At 36.0% G+C, this 16,521-nt stretch overlaps 4 protein-coding genes across 7 annotated transcripts in view; 3 read left to right on the top strand and 1 right to left on the bottom strand.

Annotated features, from left to right (window-relative positions):
• Positions 1-7,171, top strand: part of LOC128265040 (allatostatin-A receptor) — a 94,679-nt gene extending 87,508 nt beyond the window's left edge. For all 4 annotated transcript variants that reach the window (XM_053000817.1, XM_053000816.1, XM_053000814.1 and 1 more), the window contains 5 exons: positions 1,784-1,902; positions 3,506-3,581; positions 4,449-4,604; positions 4,674-4,782; positions 4,963-7,171. In XM_053000817.1, coding sequence (XP_052856777.1) covers positions 1,784-1,902; positions 3,506-3,581; positions 4,449-4,604; positions 4,674-4,778 — 456 coding nt within the window. In that variant the 3' untranslated portion in view covers positions 4,779-4,782; positions 4,963-7,171. The remainder of the gene's footprint in view (positions 1-1,783; positions 1,903-3,505; positions 3,582-4,448; positions 4,605-4,673; positions 4,783-4,962) is intronic.
• Positions 7,172-8,670: 1,499 nt separating this feature from the next.
• On the top strand, positions 8,671-10,194 carry LOC128265043 (probable insulin-like peptide 7). Its single transcript, XM_053000819.1, has 3 exons — positions 8,671-8,897; positions 9,496-9,668; positions 9,919-10,194. The coding sequence occupies exons 1-3, from the start codon at positions 8,758-8,760 to the stop codon at positions 10,086-10,088; spliced, it is 483 nt and encodes a 160-aa protein (XP_052856779.1). The 5' UTR covers positions 8,671-8,757; the 3' UTR covers positions 10,089-10,194.
• A 276-nt stretch (positions 10,195-10,470) lies between these two features.
• On the bottom strand, positions 10,471-13,000 carry LOC128265037 (poly(ADP-ribose) glycohydrolase). Its single transcript, XM_053000807.1, has 2 exons — positions 12,094-13,000; positions 10,471-12,033 (listed from the first exon to the last, which is right to left on the bottom strand). Exons 1-2 carry the CDS (start codon positions 12,804-12,806, stop codon positions 10,611-10,613), a joined length of 2,136 nt encoding a protein of 711 aa, XP_052856767.1. The 5' UTR covers positions 12,807-13,000; the 3' UTR covers positions 10,471-10,610.
• A 412-nt stretch (positions 13,001-13,412) lies between these two features.
• The window catches only part of LOC128265035 (uncharacterized protein DDB_G0271670), a 37,834-nt gene continuing 34,725 nt past the window's right edge, over positions 13,413-16,521 (top strand). Inside the window, exon 1 of the mRNA XM_053000802.1 lies at positions 13,413-13,609. The gene's annotated coding sequence lies outside the window, so the exon portion shown is untranslated. The remainder of the gene's footprint in view (positions 13,610-16,521) is intronic.

Raw genomic sequence — 16,521 nt, 5'->3', positions numbered from 1 at the left:
CCTTTGTGCACCTCTCATTGCCTGTTTTCCGCATTTTCCGGCAAGAGGAAAGCCCCTTAATCATTTACACTTGGGTGCCGCCTGCCGGCTGCCTTCTGCCACCCACAAAGAAATACCAATCCACTCAAATGAGTTTTAAGCCGGCAGCTCATTGGATATTACAAAAATAAAAATAAATGAAAGCACGGCACCAGAAAACCCGAATTCAGCCCTCTGAATACTTTAAATATCAATTGCTGGCGGCCCTTGAAAGTTAAAAAAAAGCCCACGCCTAGCTCAACAATTCACCAAGTTCGTAAAAGGGCAGAAATTAAATTGATTTCCACCGCACTAGTTTCAAAAGTGTTTCAGAAACAAACTAAATTAGTTTGACCTTTTATAGGTAATATTGTCAATTTATTAAAGACGTTTCCTATTAACATTTCAATTTTATTAAATAAACAAAGTAAATTCAAAAATGTATTTAGAGCAATAACAGATTTATACCTACTTTTTATTTATTTATATACTTGATTCCCTTGATTAATACAATATTTTTCAATTAATGAAGTTTACTATTATCATTTTAATTTTATTTAATGACCAAATTAGTATCAAAAATGTATTTTAAGCAATAAAAACTTCATTCGCTTGATTCCCTCAATTAATAAAAATTTCTCACCAGTCAAATACTCCACTTAGCACCCAATTTATGGCCAAATAAACCGAATTCATTATCTATTGGCCTAAACAGATTCATTATCCTCTTAAAAGAGGCTTCCCAAAGATTCATTATTTCGGTTTATGGACAATTTCGAGCCGATTCATTGCCATGGAATTTCCACCGAATAATTCACGGATATTCAACCGAAAACCAGCACAACTACGAGTATTTTCCGCCAGTTTTTCCCTACACACGCGAATTACATGGATATATATGCATATATATTTTTGTCTGTTTGGAATACGGCTAAGCGGCAGCTGGCAAATGGAAATGGGTGGGTTTTCCGGGAGTTTTCCGAGGGTTTTTGGGGGGCTGGCAAGTGTCTGGTACTCATATCTGGTATCTGGTCAGCATTACGGGTCAGCGCTTCTGACAATTTCCATGCAAAAACAAAAGCCGCTGACATGGCAGCAGATGGCAGAGAAAAAGGAAAAACCTTCCTTCGACCAAAAGCAGACGCAAAAAGTTAAGAAGCTGACCCGGAAAAATATCAAAAATAAATAAATATCATTGAAAAGCAACTGCAAAAGTTACAATAAGCAATTATTATTGTTAAAACTTTTAATGAAGTGCAATAAAATTTATTAGACATTTATTCTATCACATTCATAGACACACATTTTTAGTTTGGGGTCACATTGGCATAAAATTTTGTTTTGGCTTACACGAAAATATATTCCCAAAAATATGGTTACTTAATTCACAGAGCTTGGTAAACTAAATATTTTTCAAATATTAACACAAATGTTGGCAAACGAGTTCAAGCATTAATTTTAAAGTGATTTAATAAAGAAAACAATTTAACGGTACTCCTTTTTCTCAGATATAATTATACAAAAATAATAATTAATATATAATATCTTTTTAATGACTCATTGAACAAACCGCTTTCAATTATTTTTTTTATAATATATTTATTAAATTGCTTGATTTAACGAATATTAAAACAAATGTTGCCTTAGCTTTAAAGTTTAAGCTTTAGTTTTAAGCAGATTCCCAAGCCAGACGAAATACGTGGGAACCTAAGCCCAACTCAGCAGTTATTTATTTATTTTTCCCAATTTTGTAACCTTTTTTCAGGTCTCATTCTTTTTATCATCCTATGTGGCTCCGTTGACGCTGATTTGCTTCCTTTACATGGGAATGCTGGCTCGCCTGTGGAAAAGTGCTCCCGGCTGCAAGCCTTCCGCAGAGTCACGGTGAGTATATACTAATATGCTATATAGTCCTCTTTAAAGCAAAATCCCCACCAGCCCTAACACACAAATATCGCGTATACGCCGTGGGTGAGGGAATTTTCCAGGCTACCTTTTTTTTTGTTTTATTTTTTTGTAGCTAGAAGCTACGCACCTGCTGCCATGATGAATGCCTTTTTATTAGGCTGCGAGGAAAGCTCATGAGCTTTGGCTCATGCATTTTTAAGTGGCCGGGTCAACGAAACCGAAACATAAGTACAAATGTGAGCGATATTCCCTTGATATAAACCCGCAGGATTCACGGAAGAAATGAGAGTGACAAGGTCCTGTTTAAGCATTTGTTGTCAAACTAGTTGAAATTATTTGACAAAAACATAGCTTAACTTGCATAAATTAGAAAACGAATTTTCATTGAAGTTTATATTTTCATTAATTGTTAACTAAACATTTACAGAACTTGTCGAGAAATAAATACCTAAAGGAAATAAGCCATACAAAATAATCAAACAATCGAACAAAGAAATTGACTAAGGATTTTACAAAAAAATATTAAATGTATAATTTTACACTGGTAAAACAAAGTAGTAAATCTCAATATTTGTTTCTTTGATGTTCATTTATTGCAGTTTTTAATTATTTTAAATATGTTAATATTTTAATATTTTAAATTTTTGTATCTGAATATTAAATTTAAGTTTAAATTAAATAAAATTCATTTAAATCGAATGGAAACTAATTTAAATCTTTTATTTTTCAAATTAATTTAAAAATATTTTAATATTAAAATATTTAACAATTAGTTTAATGATTATATTCGGATAATTATTTTTACTATTCAATTTTGTAATCAGTGTATGAATGCAAGTAACTTAAATTATGCTTTAGGGCTAAAGTGAAAAAGTAAAGTTACCCAAGTAACTCAGACGTGATCGGGGTCAATCAGCCATCAATTTCAAGTAGAACTTGCTGCTACTTTAAAACTTGGTAAATACTTTGGCAAACTTTGGTTTTATCATAAATCGAATACTATTAAATTGTACTCACATCCAGTTGAAGGAAACTTTTGAGATGAAATCAATAAAGTCTTTAAGAAAATAAAAAGCAGTTCCTTGCCCAAGGAATGCAACGCTGGTTGTCAAGTAAATAAATTAAATAGTTAAAAAAATAGTTGAGTGGAAACAACTTTTACCCATATCCCACAATATTTTGGTATTTATGTCCACATGTTTTAGGGTGCGTTTTAAATTTGAATGGAAATGAAGTTGCACGAGTTCGCAATTCGCACGCAAAGTTCATAAATCACCGAGTATCGGGCAATGCAAAATTCACAAGCTGAACTGCTTCATAATACATAATACATATTCACATCCGTATTACATACATCAGCGGTCAAATAATTAGTAGTTTTGTTGCTTATGAAAAACAATCAAAAATAGTTTGCAAGCAACTCAACTTAACTTAACTTAACTTAATTTTTTTTTTATGGGTATGTAATAAGTATGGGTATGTATGTTATGATTAACTACTTTTTTGACCACAGCTGTATATGGAATATATTGCCCACTAACTCACCAATTTTCCGTTCTTGTTTTTGTGTGTTTTGCAGGAAGGGAAAGCGACGCGTCACCCGAATGGTTGTTGTTGTCGTTTTGGCATTTGCAATTTGCTGGCTGCCCATTCATGTAAGAAAACCACCCACCACATAATTAAAAATTACAAACAAAAATGAAAAGTGCAACGGATATATGCCAAATGAATTAGTCATGTCCAATTCGCTGTTTTTAGTAGAATTCGGCAATTGATTGACAGGCAACCAGGAATCACTCTTATATATTTATTTTGGTTTAATAATAATTGGCATTGAACATTGAGAATCAAAAATTGGTGTTAAAAACGAAATGTTCACGGGTCAGTTTGAATAAAGATTTATGAACAAGTTTATATTATTTTATTGTATTATATCTTCATATTAATCAAACCACAATCGATTTGCTTAAAGTTAAACTTACGATTGGAGTAGCTTAAATTGGCAACGCCGACAGCTGCTGGCAAATTTTGTTGGCAAGCACAGAGGATAGTTGCGATAAATTGACATTTCCGATATTCTGGCCCCCGTCTTCGAACCCCCCACCATCCTCATTATTTGCTGAAATGTTTAATAAGGCAGCAGCTGCTGCTCCTTGCGCTGCCTGCACTCCAAGTATTTGCACAAATTCAATGCGCTCACAAATTACAAACGAAATTAGAATTACACAGACACTCGAAGTGCAAGATGTGCGAATTGCATATATCAGTGACAGCCATATGGCAATAATGTCTGAAATGCCATATTACATACGTTAATATGCAAAAGGGGGTTTATAAGTACAGATCCGGTGCATAAAAAGATTACAAGAATTCTTAAGAAATTAAACAAACTGCATTTAAATCAAATAGGAACTATGTTATATCTAATTTTAACACATCAATTAAAATAATTTAATATTAAATCATGCAATATTTATTCCATACTACAATTTCCATTTTCCATACTACAATTCTTTTTGCAGGTCATCCTTGTACTGAAGGCGCTGAATCTTTACGGCGGCAGTCACTCATCAGTCATAATCCAGATTATTTCCCATGTGGTGGCCTACACAAACTCCTGCATCAATCCCATACTCTATGCCTTCCTGTCCGACAACTTTCGCAAGGCATTCCGCAAGGTGAACATAATCATAATAATAATAATAGTACAATGGTTATATAATAATGTTATAACCATACTTTTGCAGGTGGTTTGGTGTGGCAGCCCACCGCCGCTGATGACCAATCAACAGGTGACCAAGACCACGCGAACTGCAACCGGCAACGGAACGTCCAATATTGAAATGCTATAAGCGGGTAGGTTTATGGATTACACTCAGAGAAACTTTACATCAAGAAGCCGTTTTTAGTTAAAAACAAATTATATTTATGAAAAATCACTATAAGAATTTTATGGTTTCATAATCTTATAAATAATTATTATAAAGCATTTTCAATCTAATTAATTAATCTAACTTAACTTCTTTCTCTTTGCAGTTCTTGAGCATGAGTTCGTCACATCATTTTTGAAGGCGATTTTTAAACTCGAAACAGAAAATGTGAATTTAAAGCTAACAAATACTACAAATATATAAAGATATAAAGTTAAAATAAAAACGCGGCGCATAAGTTAACTATAAACATATACTATCCAAATATATGTCTGTAAGGAGAATACAATTTTCCGAATTATGAAATGTGATTGTTTTTTATTTTGGTTTGCTTGATTTCATTAATTTTTTTTAAACTATAGACGCCGTGTAAATTATATTGAAGACCTAGAAAATAAAACAAAAAATTTAATAGATTTAGGAAATTAACTTAAAATTTAATTTTATAAAAAAGAAAGCTTACAATCCAATTGTTTGAAATGAAATTTTGCATCTGAAATATGGAAAATATGGGCAAAAATAAATTTAAAACAGATATGCTGTAAATTCCATTTAACAGAAATTGATGAGAAATGAAGTTTAAAACTAATTAATAAAATTAAAGGGCAGAGGAATTCCTGTAACAATGTGTAGATTTCTGTGTAATTTGCATGTGTGTCATTTAATTGTTAAGCGCGCTCAACAGCAGAAATGAATATAATTAAAAAATAAAAAACCAACAGCAAAAGGTGTTATAAAATTACATGACCAGATTGAACAAAATGGATTTGCAATTGGAATGTTTTAATTAAATTGAAATATTTTTTAAAACTTATAATTTTCAGCATCCCCCTGTTAAAATATTAGTGAAATTTGTATAACAATTAAGACAAAAATATATATTAACAGAGAAAAATCTCTGGATGCAGGTACATTTAGTAATGCATTATCGATTTAAGTGCTAAATAAGATTCAGATACTAGCAAAGCTCAATTAATTATGAATGGCACTTACACGTTTAAGCCCCTATATTCCTATATTCTCGTCATCCCTTTTCTTTGTGCAAATTCATTCAATAAGCCAAGGGATTTTATAATACAGACGTACAATATAAAACGTTTTCAACCCTTTGAATTGAATAAACATTAGCCGTAAGCCACCCAAAAGCCCCTCCATGGTCTATTTAAATTAATTAATTCATAAATTAGCCAATTGTTAGCCATGCGAAATGTTTTAGTTATGTCATAAGTTAATCATGTAAATTACAAATTATATATACATTACAATATTTATAAACATTTGACTATTAGATAAGGCAAATCGTTTAAATATTTATATTTTTTCGTTGACACTTTGTTTGCATGGCTTCGGCTTTGCCGAATAAATGTGTAACCGAAAAAAAAAAGTGCATAGATAAATTATACTAGATGGCATTAAAAATATACGAAAATGGGAGTAAGTGATTCTAGGCAAAATCTTTTTTTGTGCAATATGATGCAATTGATAAAACAATTTTGATAGGTTTGGCCAAAAAAAGAACTAAACAACTCCGTTAACAAAGTTACAAAATGAATGGTAACCAAAACATTAATGATAAATTAATGCTTAAAAATAACGATACGATGTTTTTGAAGAATATTGAAAACAAAATTCGGAATGTCTATAAATTTTTCACATTTTCCAAGAACGCATGCTCCCTTCTCAGTACACTTTTTGTATTATGTAGTGTATTTAAGCTAAATAAACTATTGTATCTATATATCAACTGAATATTAATATATATAGTAACATAAATGCCTATTTATGTATTTATATATATATTTGTATTTGTAAATGTATTCTACTGCATTCCTAGCACAGTTGTGGAATTGAACAATATTTGAATTTAGAAACGGAAAAAACCGAAAAAAGAAAGTCAAAAGAACAGAGGAAAAAGTTTAAATATTCTAGAACTTAAGCTAAGAACTAAACAAGTGTTTTTTTTTGTGTGCCCTGTAGGGTATTTGCTAGCCGCCTAGCCTCACAAAAAATTGAAACAAAACTAGCGATTAAAAATGGCATTATAAAATGTACTCATAAATTTTGTATTTTCAGTTATGGAGCATAATAGTTAAAATAGCGTAAGATGAAAACCAGAACTCATTGTATTTGTATATGAATGTATATGTACAATAAAATTTGTTCATTGTGTTAAATAAAATTGATGAATCTGTGTACACAATATTAATTTGATTGTTTATTAGCAGGGAAGGGATTTTGTTAATACGTTTCATTGTTTTTCAATTCCAAACTATATATTAAGGTTACTTAAATGAAGTCCTGCTTACAATGGTTTTAATTGGTCTGCATTTATTTGACACGTTATTGTTTGTTCACAAAAAATAAATGAGATAAGTGAAAAAATGCGTCAATGCTTAAATGGATAAAGAGCTTTTAATTTGGTTTAAATTTATATTATCTGTAAATTCGCACTTTAAAAAAATATATTGCTTTTAGTTATTTAAGTTTGGCTGAATAAAAGCTTGTCGCACACTTACAGAAAATTACAGAAAAATAGGCTCCTCAAAGGCAACCAGCCACCGGCAATGTCATCCAAGAACTGAACTCAAAAAACAAGCAAACGAAAAAGGACTTGGACTCGGAACCTGAGGAACATTGCGGCCAGAAAAGGTGCATCATAAATTCGCACCGAACGTGTAAACAGTGACATTATTTAGCTAAACCTACGTCTGCGTGTGGGCAGTGTTCACAGTGGGTTAAAATGGATTAACATAAAACACAAAACTCCAAAGACAAAAATTAAATATTAAAAACTTTTTCTTTTTTCTAATTATTTAAAATAATATACCCATAATAAAAACGTGTTTTCATATTTTCTGGGTTTATAATAATTTTAAAATTAAATAAAAATAAAATTTAAGTAAAAATGGGTTATATTTTCCCCCATTTAGTTTATAATATTGGCTTCACACAATTTAACTTAAAAAATATAATTTTCTAGATCTCAACCTTATATACATGTTTAACATATAACATATATTTAAATAAATGTTTTCCAATTATTACCCTTTCTCTTTTGTACATATAAATGATTAGAGTTAAGTTTCTGATATTTTCAAAAGTAAACTAATATAGCTTATGGATTTCGTAAAGCAAACAACCTCAAACATAAACCCAATTAGGACATAATTTAGACTATTAAAACTAAAAAACAATCAAAAATCTTCTTAGTACTACGAGATTAGAATCGAAAAGCACGGTAACTATAAATGCATTTCCAGTATTTTTAACACGTAGCCCACTGTTTATCCAACATGGGCCGCATTGAAATTCGTGCAAATATTGGAAAATTTATGCCAACTTCGAAATAAAAACAAGTGCCCGGCGTTCGCAATGCTTTTACGAGGCAAACAGCGTAACTTGCCGGATTTTATGATGTTTTGTTAACCAGGCAACAGGTTGCTGTGGGTTGATGTGGGCCGAATGGAAAGTCGCAGGTGAAAGTGGGACCAATTGGGACCCGCAAATAAACAAGGCAATAATGCGGACAACGGGCCGCATACGCAATTGCTGCCGTTGTTCTTCATTAGATTGGATTGGAAGAGGACGAGGATGAGCAGGCTGACCAGGCTGACCAGGCTGACCAGGCCAACCAAAAGGACCACGGCACCGGCCCTCATTACTTCAAATAGAGCGCTGGCCGACCGATTTAATTATGCCGCCCGATACGACGCCCGACAGTTGGCCGCCAATCCGGACGGACGGACACGGAGCCCGGCTCCGGTTATAATTCAAAACCGGACAACATACCGGCCGAGCGTTCAGTCGCCACGCGTCCGCCGTGTGAGCCACACCAGCATCCAGAATCCAGCAGCCAGAATCCAGCAGCTAGGATCCTGAGCCTCCAGCACTGCGAACTAGTATGATGTCCAGGCTGATGTTACCCAATTCGGGCAGCTGGACACTGTGCGGCGCTGTCCTCCTGTTTGTCCTCCCGCTGATTCCCACGCCGGAGGCACTGCAGCACACGGAGGAGGGCCTCGAGATGCTTTTCCGCGAGCGGTGAGTTGAGCTACGATTAATTCAAGGCCTCTCTGGCTTAAATAGCTTACATAGAAGCCGAGTTACTTGAGGTTGTTCCATACGAGGGGAAATTTTCAAGTGATGCTAATGATAGGGGTTCGATGTATTATAGCGGAATACAGATAAGCAGAACAAAAACTATTATTAAAGGAGTTGAGACCCCATTAATTCAATACCTCTCTGGCTAAAAAAGCTAATTACATGTGTTATAACGGATTAGTGTTATTCAAAACAAAAACAGTTGTTAAATATGACAAATTTCCATTCATTAAAGACCTTTCTGGCTTAAAAAGCTTACATAGGAGCTGAGTTACGTGAGGTTGTTCTTTACTACGTGAAAAATTCAAGTGTTGCTGATGATATAAAAACGAGGGGTTCGTTGTATTATAACTAAATACAAATAATCGCTCTCAAGTCGATGATAGTGTAGCCTTTTTTAGGACATCAAATGCACCTGCGATGTTTTATAACCATAATAGGCAATGAAAATATAACATAACATATTTTTTCATAAAAGGATAGATAGAAATATAAAATACGTTCAAACATGGGACTTATAAATAAGCGTTTTTTTTAGCTCGCATTCGGACTGGGAGAACGTGTGGCACCAAGAGACGCACTCCCGCTGCCGGGACAAGCTCGTCCGTCAGCTTTATTGGGCCTGCGAGAAGGATATTTACCGCCTGACACGGCGCAACAAAAAGAGGACAGGCAATGATGAGGCCTGGATCAAGAAGAGCTCCACGGACCGTAAGTTCAGATATTGGGGGAAATAGCACAGAAATTACTAAGTATTTTAAATCACTTTAAAAGTGGTGCCTAAAAGTATGCAGTAAAAAATGTACAACATAAATCCAATTGACTTCCATATTTAAATTAATATGTTGCATACTTTTACACGCCTTTTTACTAGTTTTAACACCCTGGTGATTTCTATGGCACCTTCAACTATATTATTTTTGGTTTTATAAATTGTAAATAATCCCTGATCCCTTGCCAGCTGATGGCTCCACCTGGCTGCATGTGAACTATGCCAATATGTTCCTGAGGAGCCGCCGCGCGGATGGTCATGCCCCATCGATCTCCAATGAATGCTGCACCAAGGCGGGTTGCACTTGGGAGGAATACGCCGAGTACTGTCCTTCCAACAAACGACGCAATCACTACTGATTTACGAATCGAATTCGTCAGCAAAGTTCGTTCCGCTTAGACATATAAATCCCAATATATTCGCTTTTTTTTTCGTGGTTGTTGTTGATGTTCTTGTTGTGGTGAAATAAAGTCGTGTTGAAAGTAAACTTGTTTTGGTTTCACAAAAAAAGAATAGCTTTAATGAGTTTAACTTCGTCACTTACACTTCATGCACTTTTAATTTTGATAGGTCATAGTGAAAAAAAAAAAAAAACTTTACTAAGTTTAACTACATCATATTCAGTTTATAGAGAATCAGCAAACACTTATCATTTCGATAGGTGAGCTTAGTCTAGCAGAATTTCAAGAACTGAAAGTAAACTTGTTCTGATAAAAAAAGAACACTACAAAGTTTAACTATTTCAGTTACACTATATAGGTGAGCTTAGTCTAGCAAAATTCCAAGAATTTGGTAACATTTGGGTTAGAACTTCGTTTCGCTTGGGGTAGGACTTTTTCCTAGGGTACTACAAATGCTCTAGGGCAATATAGGTATATCACTTAGTCAACAAAATCCTCCTTGTCCTGCACATCGTTGTTCTCCTTGCGACTCTTTGCTTGGCCCTCAGCATTGGCCGCCTTTCGTGGCCTCTTCGAGGCCTGTCCCTTTTCGTAGTGTGTGTCCAGCATCTCGAGCAAGGTCAACTGGCGACCACCGCTAACTGTTCCAGTAGTGGAACTATTACTCTTGGCCGGTGCGCTGCTGCTGCTGTTGCTGGCTTCCTTGCTGTTTTTTGCCTCCAAACTGGCGGCCTCCATCATGGCATTGGCCTCCTCATCATCGGAAAGCATGAGAATACCCTGTTCTGGCGAGGAATCGGAATCATCTTGCGATGATTGGGGGGGAAAGAGATCGGGACTTTGTTGGGTTGTCTTTTTGTTGACTTCTGGCGAGGTTTTCGCCGATGTTACTGAGGCTTTTGATTCCGATTTTGCCTCTGCTGATCCGGATGTTCCTGGTGTTCCAGCTTCCACAGGCGTCGCTTTCTTTAATTCCTCCTTTATAAATTCGTAAAGCTTCTTTTTTGTTGCCTTCTGCTCACGCGGCTCCTTGGCAGAGCTGTGCTCCTTCATGAGCTGACTGTAGGACCTTAAAATACTCCAAAGCTGCTGCACCGTAGTCGCCTCACTTTGAAACAACAGCCACATGTCATGGAAGTCGTCTCTGAAGTCGGTGTTGCCAAAGGTATAGTAGGCCAAAGGTCTGCCCAGTTGGGCGCAGACCATGAGTTGCAGCAGGGCTTTCAAGTAGGAATCTCCGCCAAAGGCACCACAGCCCCAGTTGCCGGTGGCCACGCCTGGCGGTGGCATGTCCATCCAGTGGACAAAACCTATGTATGCCTTGTTCAGCTCCCGTTCCATTAGATCCTCGCGATATTGATGCTGCGACTGGGCAAAATGCAACGCATCTATGGCCACAATGGCCGTTTGCCGGCGATGAGAGCTATCCCGCGGCGTGGCATCCTCACAGTTGCCCGACCAGGCGAAGCTGCCAGCATAGCCCGTATAGTTGCTATACCGCTCGGCGCCCAGCATCACGAGTGCCTCGAAGGGTCGCAGACTTTCCGTGAAGAGTTTGCTCACCAAGAGCTCCGGGCAGATCACAAAGCGTATCTCCTCCTGCACGCAACCATGTCCGAGGACACCGCCACCCAGGTACTTGTTGGCAAAGTCCACTTGCAGCAGGCCAATGCCCTCGTCCTCGATCGTGCCCTCGGCATCCACATGCAATGGCACATCGCCCAGGGGCGCCGCACTCTGGCTCCAGTCGATTAGATGCTCGGGCATGCCGCTGCGGCGCACAAAGGTCACCACACCGGTGGGCACATTGCTGGCATCCCGCTCCGTGGGACACACACGCCGGAAATAGTGCATAATGCACTTGAGCTTCTCCAGCACAGCCTGACCCGTCGATTGATAGAGCCTAGAAGTGGATTTAAGAACGCTATTGATTGCGTATTGACCGATTTACTTGATTGCTCACCTGTTAAAGTTGATATCGGGAAACGAGCTGTACTCGGACTTCCTTTTCAGCGTGTTGCGCCTGGGAAATGTGCACAGGAAGGCGTTGGCCAGCAAACAGGCGATCTGCTGCTGGCTCAGGCTCAGCGAGGCGTTCTTGTGCTGCTTGAGCAGCGGCACCGGGGATTGAATCAAGTCGGGCAGCCGCAGGGCCAGTCGGATGATGCGGGGCAGCAGGTCCTCGAAGAAGACCCTCGTCTCGCTCTCGTCCAGCTCCTCCTCGAACAGCTGATGCAGTGCCCGGAAGTGCCATTGGTCGCGATAGGTGGTGTTATAGGATAGAATGGCGTTCTGAAGCTCCTCACTGGATTCGATGGGCTGCAGCAGGGCCCGCTCTATCATGCCCCAGCGGGAATCGATGCTGGTGCTGCCATCTGCCGCTTCTCGTGGATACTTCGACTCTGGCGCGCATGGCAGACGCACATGCTCCGAATCCCACTTACCCGGTGATTTGTGTGGGCGAGGCGGGGTGTCCCGTATGGGCAGTTGGTACATCACCCGGTGAAGGTTTCCCGCCGTCACGGCTGGCAAGTGTTCCAGTTCGAAGGGCTGGCGCTGACGATGTATAGCCTCCATGGGCAGTCCACGCCACGATTGCGGCCGGTAGTCTACCGGAAGCACCGGCCCTTCGTCCGTTTCCATTTTGGAAATCCCGCCATCCGGTGACTGCGACATTTTGGCGGATTTTAAACGAATCCTATCGCCCAGCGATAAACTTGCTACACGGCAATGTGCCGGCACTCGGTAAGTGGTATGGATTGCTCGCAAAATGGTCGAAATTCTTAAAATCTATAGGTTTTCCGCTCGAAAAGAAACCAATTTGTATGTTCTGGGTGGCAAGTGTGACCAGACTTCGAGCCGGCCGGCTGCTAGAGATGAGCGAAAGATTTTAATTTGCATAAAGAACCGTACACAAAACGATACTATCGATAGTGCAAAATTTTCGCTCCCAAAACATCGATAGTTTCCCAGCTCTAATGTGCGTGAAGTTATCGCAGCAGGAAAATGAATGAATTTAATAAACGTACTTATCTGATTGTTATTATGTAAAGAGCATTCAACAACTTGTAATATATATAAATATTAAATACAGAAGTCATTAAGCCAATCGAAGTAACAGGTCAGGTATATAATAGTTTTTTTAAATTTAAATTGGCGCTTAAAATTGTTACCATTCCCAATTGGTAGTTTTTTAGTATTTAAATAGCAATTGCTGTAAATACTAACTCTGTATGCGTTCAACGTGAATGCCAAATAAAAACCGGGCAACAAAAACAACACATTAACAGCAAAAACAACAACAAATCGCATCACAAAATTTAAAATATTTTCTATCTATTTTTTTAAATGCAATTAAACAAAACAGGGCAAATTAAGTGAAAAGTAACCAAAAGACGCGGGATAAATAAAAGTTAAAGTGCACTGAATATAAAGTCAAACGCGGCTACAAACTTTTAGTAAAATCACCACATTAAAAGGTGAGAAACAATAGAGAAATAGTTGCTTAATATTAAATTAAAAAGTTTTTTAGCTAGCCATAATATTTTGTATTGTTTTAGTTGATGTCAGTGTTAAAACCGCTATTTTGTTTTTATTATTTTTGACGTCTCCCTCGCTCGCACTCATGTGCAATTTGCGATTTTTTCTCTCTTTCGCTTAAGCTTACGTGTTGAAAAGAAGAAGAAAAACCGCTGCATACACGTGCAAAAATTCTGAGAGAGTAAAAAAAGGGAAAGACAGCAAAAGATAAAGAGAGAGAGAGAGAGAGAGAGAGAGAAAGAGAGCGATTTTGTTTGTTTTGAAAGCGTCTCAAAAAAACAATAAAAAAAAGCGCATAAAAAATACACGCACACACAGAAAAAAGTTTCACATCTAGCTAAAAATCAAAATAAATATAATTTATTGAATGTACTTTTGTTAAAAGTTCAACATACCTTTATCGTTAATTTTTGTCTAATCTCTTTTACTATCTTTCATCTTTACTCCCCATCGTACAATCTCTTTCGCTCTTTTTTTGCGGAGGCGTAAACACACGAAAAAGGCTATAAAAAAGGGGAGCACAAAAACAACAAAAAATAGAAAACAATAATTATCATTTTTTTATTCTACAAAAAAATCACTACACGCGATTTCTCTTCTTTATTCTTCGACTTTTTTTTCGTTATTGTGTTTAGCCTTCAAATTTGCTAAGATTTCGCCTTGACCATAACCTAGAAATATGTGAGCAAGGTGCAGTGGAATCTCTTTAAGTTGTACGCCTAAAAAATAATAATAATGTTAATACCATTTAAGTTTTAATAATAATAATATAAATATAAAAAAATATGTTCTAGTGATTCGTAATGAAAATTTATTACATGTTTTTTTAATTCCTTAATTAAAATGAATATAATATAAATTAATAATAATTAAAAGTTCAATAAAACAGGCCTCGTAAAATATATGGTTGAAAATAAAGATCAATATATTGGTTTACAATTTGAGTTTTATTTAGTGAAGCTCCACTGTACACGTATCGCTGTCTCTGTTTTAATTTGCGTCAGCGGGAAAGAGACGAAAAGAGAGCAGGAGGCGTTAAGGGGGTGGTAAAAAAACAAGCAACAACAAAATTGCATAGAGCCAAATAATCGCATAGAAAAAGCAGTCAAAGAAAAACGCAAAAAAAAAACATGAAATGTTATTAAACTTATTCAAGGTCACCTCAGAAGCATGAACTAATACTAATCAAAAGCTGAAAGAACAAGAGTACTGCAATTCTATGAACATTTTGTAAAAATTAGGCAAAACAAACGGAGGAGACATTTAATTGTAAAATTAAATTACTTTGCGAAAATGTTTAGTATTTTAGGATTTATGCATAGTTACCACAAATAAATGCTGATACCATCACAACCGAATTTCGTCCGAAAAATATTCTTCCTTGAGTATAATACATTTTTTAATGTCGACTTTCTAAATTTGTTTTGGAATTTAATAACTTAAAAAAATATTGATTGGTAAATTTTTGATCATGAAATTTTAAATAGATATACGAAAATGCTGTGAAAACTAGATTTTTTAACAATTTATATTTACAACATATAAGTTGTCTTTACAGTGCTAATATTATAATTTGTTCTTTTCAAGTGATCACTGTTTTTTTTTTTTACAAAAAAGATGTATGGGTAAGGGGGCAGAGTCATGTGATTTATAATTGTTTGAAATGTTTGGGGTTAAAAGCGACAACATTCAAAAGTGATCAAGACATTTTTTTTTACTTTCCCACATTTAATTTCTAGTTACCGAATCAGTTCTTTGTTTTTTACGCTCTTTTCTGGTTTTTTTTTAGCTTTTTCAATTGTGTGCAATAAAAAAAAATGAAATGATAAATAAAATTGTTTTTGCTTGTTCCGCTCATCATTTTGCTTTTTTGTTTTTGTCAACGCGACTTGGCTCACGTTGGCAAAACAAAGTGCAAAACAAAGAAGAGAGTGATGAACGAGAAGAGGAAGATAAAGTGGAGAAAACCTTGGAAATACAGTGCAGATTGAATATGTGCAACATGGCCTAAAATACAAATACATGCATTATTGTCTGTTTGTTGCTCTCGATATCCTATTCTATTACGAAAAAAAAATCGAATCATAAATATTTCATACCCATACTGCTTTATTGTTTTTAATAAAATAATTAACTTAAGTTACATACATAGTTATAAAACGACTTTATGGATGAGTTCATATTCAATCCAACTACGATGCGAAGATATCAAAATAAATTGCATTCAGGTGCAAACAATTAGAAAGAAACACTTAGATAACTAGAAAGAGAGCGCACCACACGTGTTGCTAAGGAGGGTCGCTCAACTTTATCACCCACCTCCCTACCCTTTCAAATATGTACATGACTCTGAAACCACCATTTGTTACGTATTTTGCCAGAAATAATAAATTCGCACACTCTCACATAAAAAAACAGTGTGCAAAAAAAATAATTCGCATGTGCGGATGACCTTGAAAATTCTATAAGACGCGAAAGGCGAAGACTGCGACGCCTGCAATGCGAAATGAGTGAAAAAAAAATAAAAAAAATCACGAACAAGAGCAAATTTCTTCTTCATGAAAAAAAAAAACAAATAAAGACAGCTTTTTGCTTGTTTAATGGGAAAATTCTAAAAGGAAAAATATGCTCAAATTGCGATAAATAAAGCCAGCAACCAAAAACATTAACTTAAACAACTCTAGTTAATAATTAGTCATTAACTATTAAAGTTTAAACTCAAAAAAAAACTTACCGTTTGTTGGTATTGCAAAATTACCCGCAGAAATTCAAAGTTTTCTGAAAATTATGTTTTATTTTTTTTTAATTTTTGGCAAAAAAGAGAAATCGGTTTTGTTACCTTTTTTTTACG

Source organism: Drosophila gunungcola, unplaced genomic scaffold (genome assembly GCF_025200985.1).
Source record: "Drosophila gunungcola strain Sukarami unplaced genomic scaffold, Dgunungcola_SK_2 000090F, whole genome shotgun sequence".
NCBI classification, from domain to species: domain Eukaryota; kingdom Metazoa; phylum Arthropoda; class Insecta; order Diptera; family Drosophilidae; genus Drosophila; species Drosophila gunungcola.
Note: the sequence above shows the minus strand (reverse complement) of the source record. Positions and strands in the feature narration are given on the sequence as shown.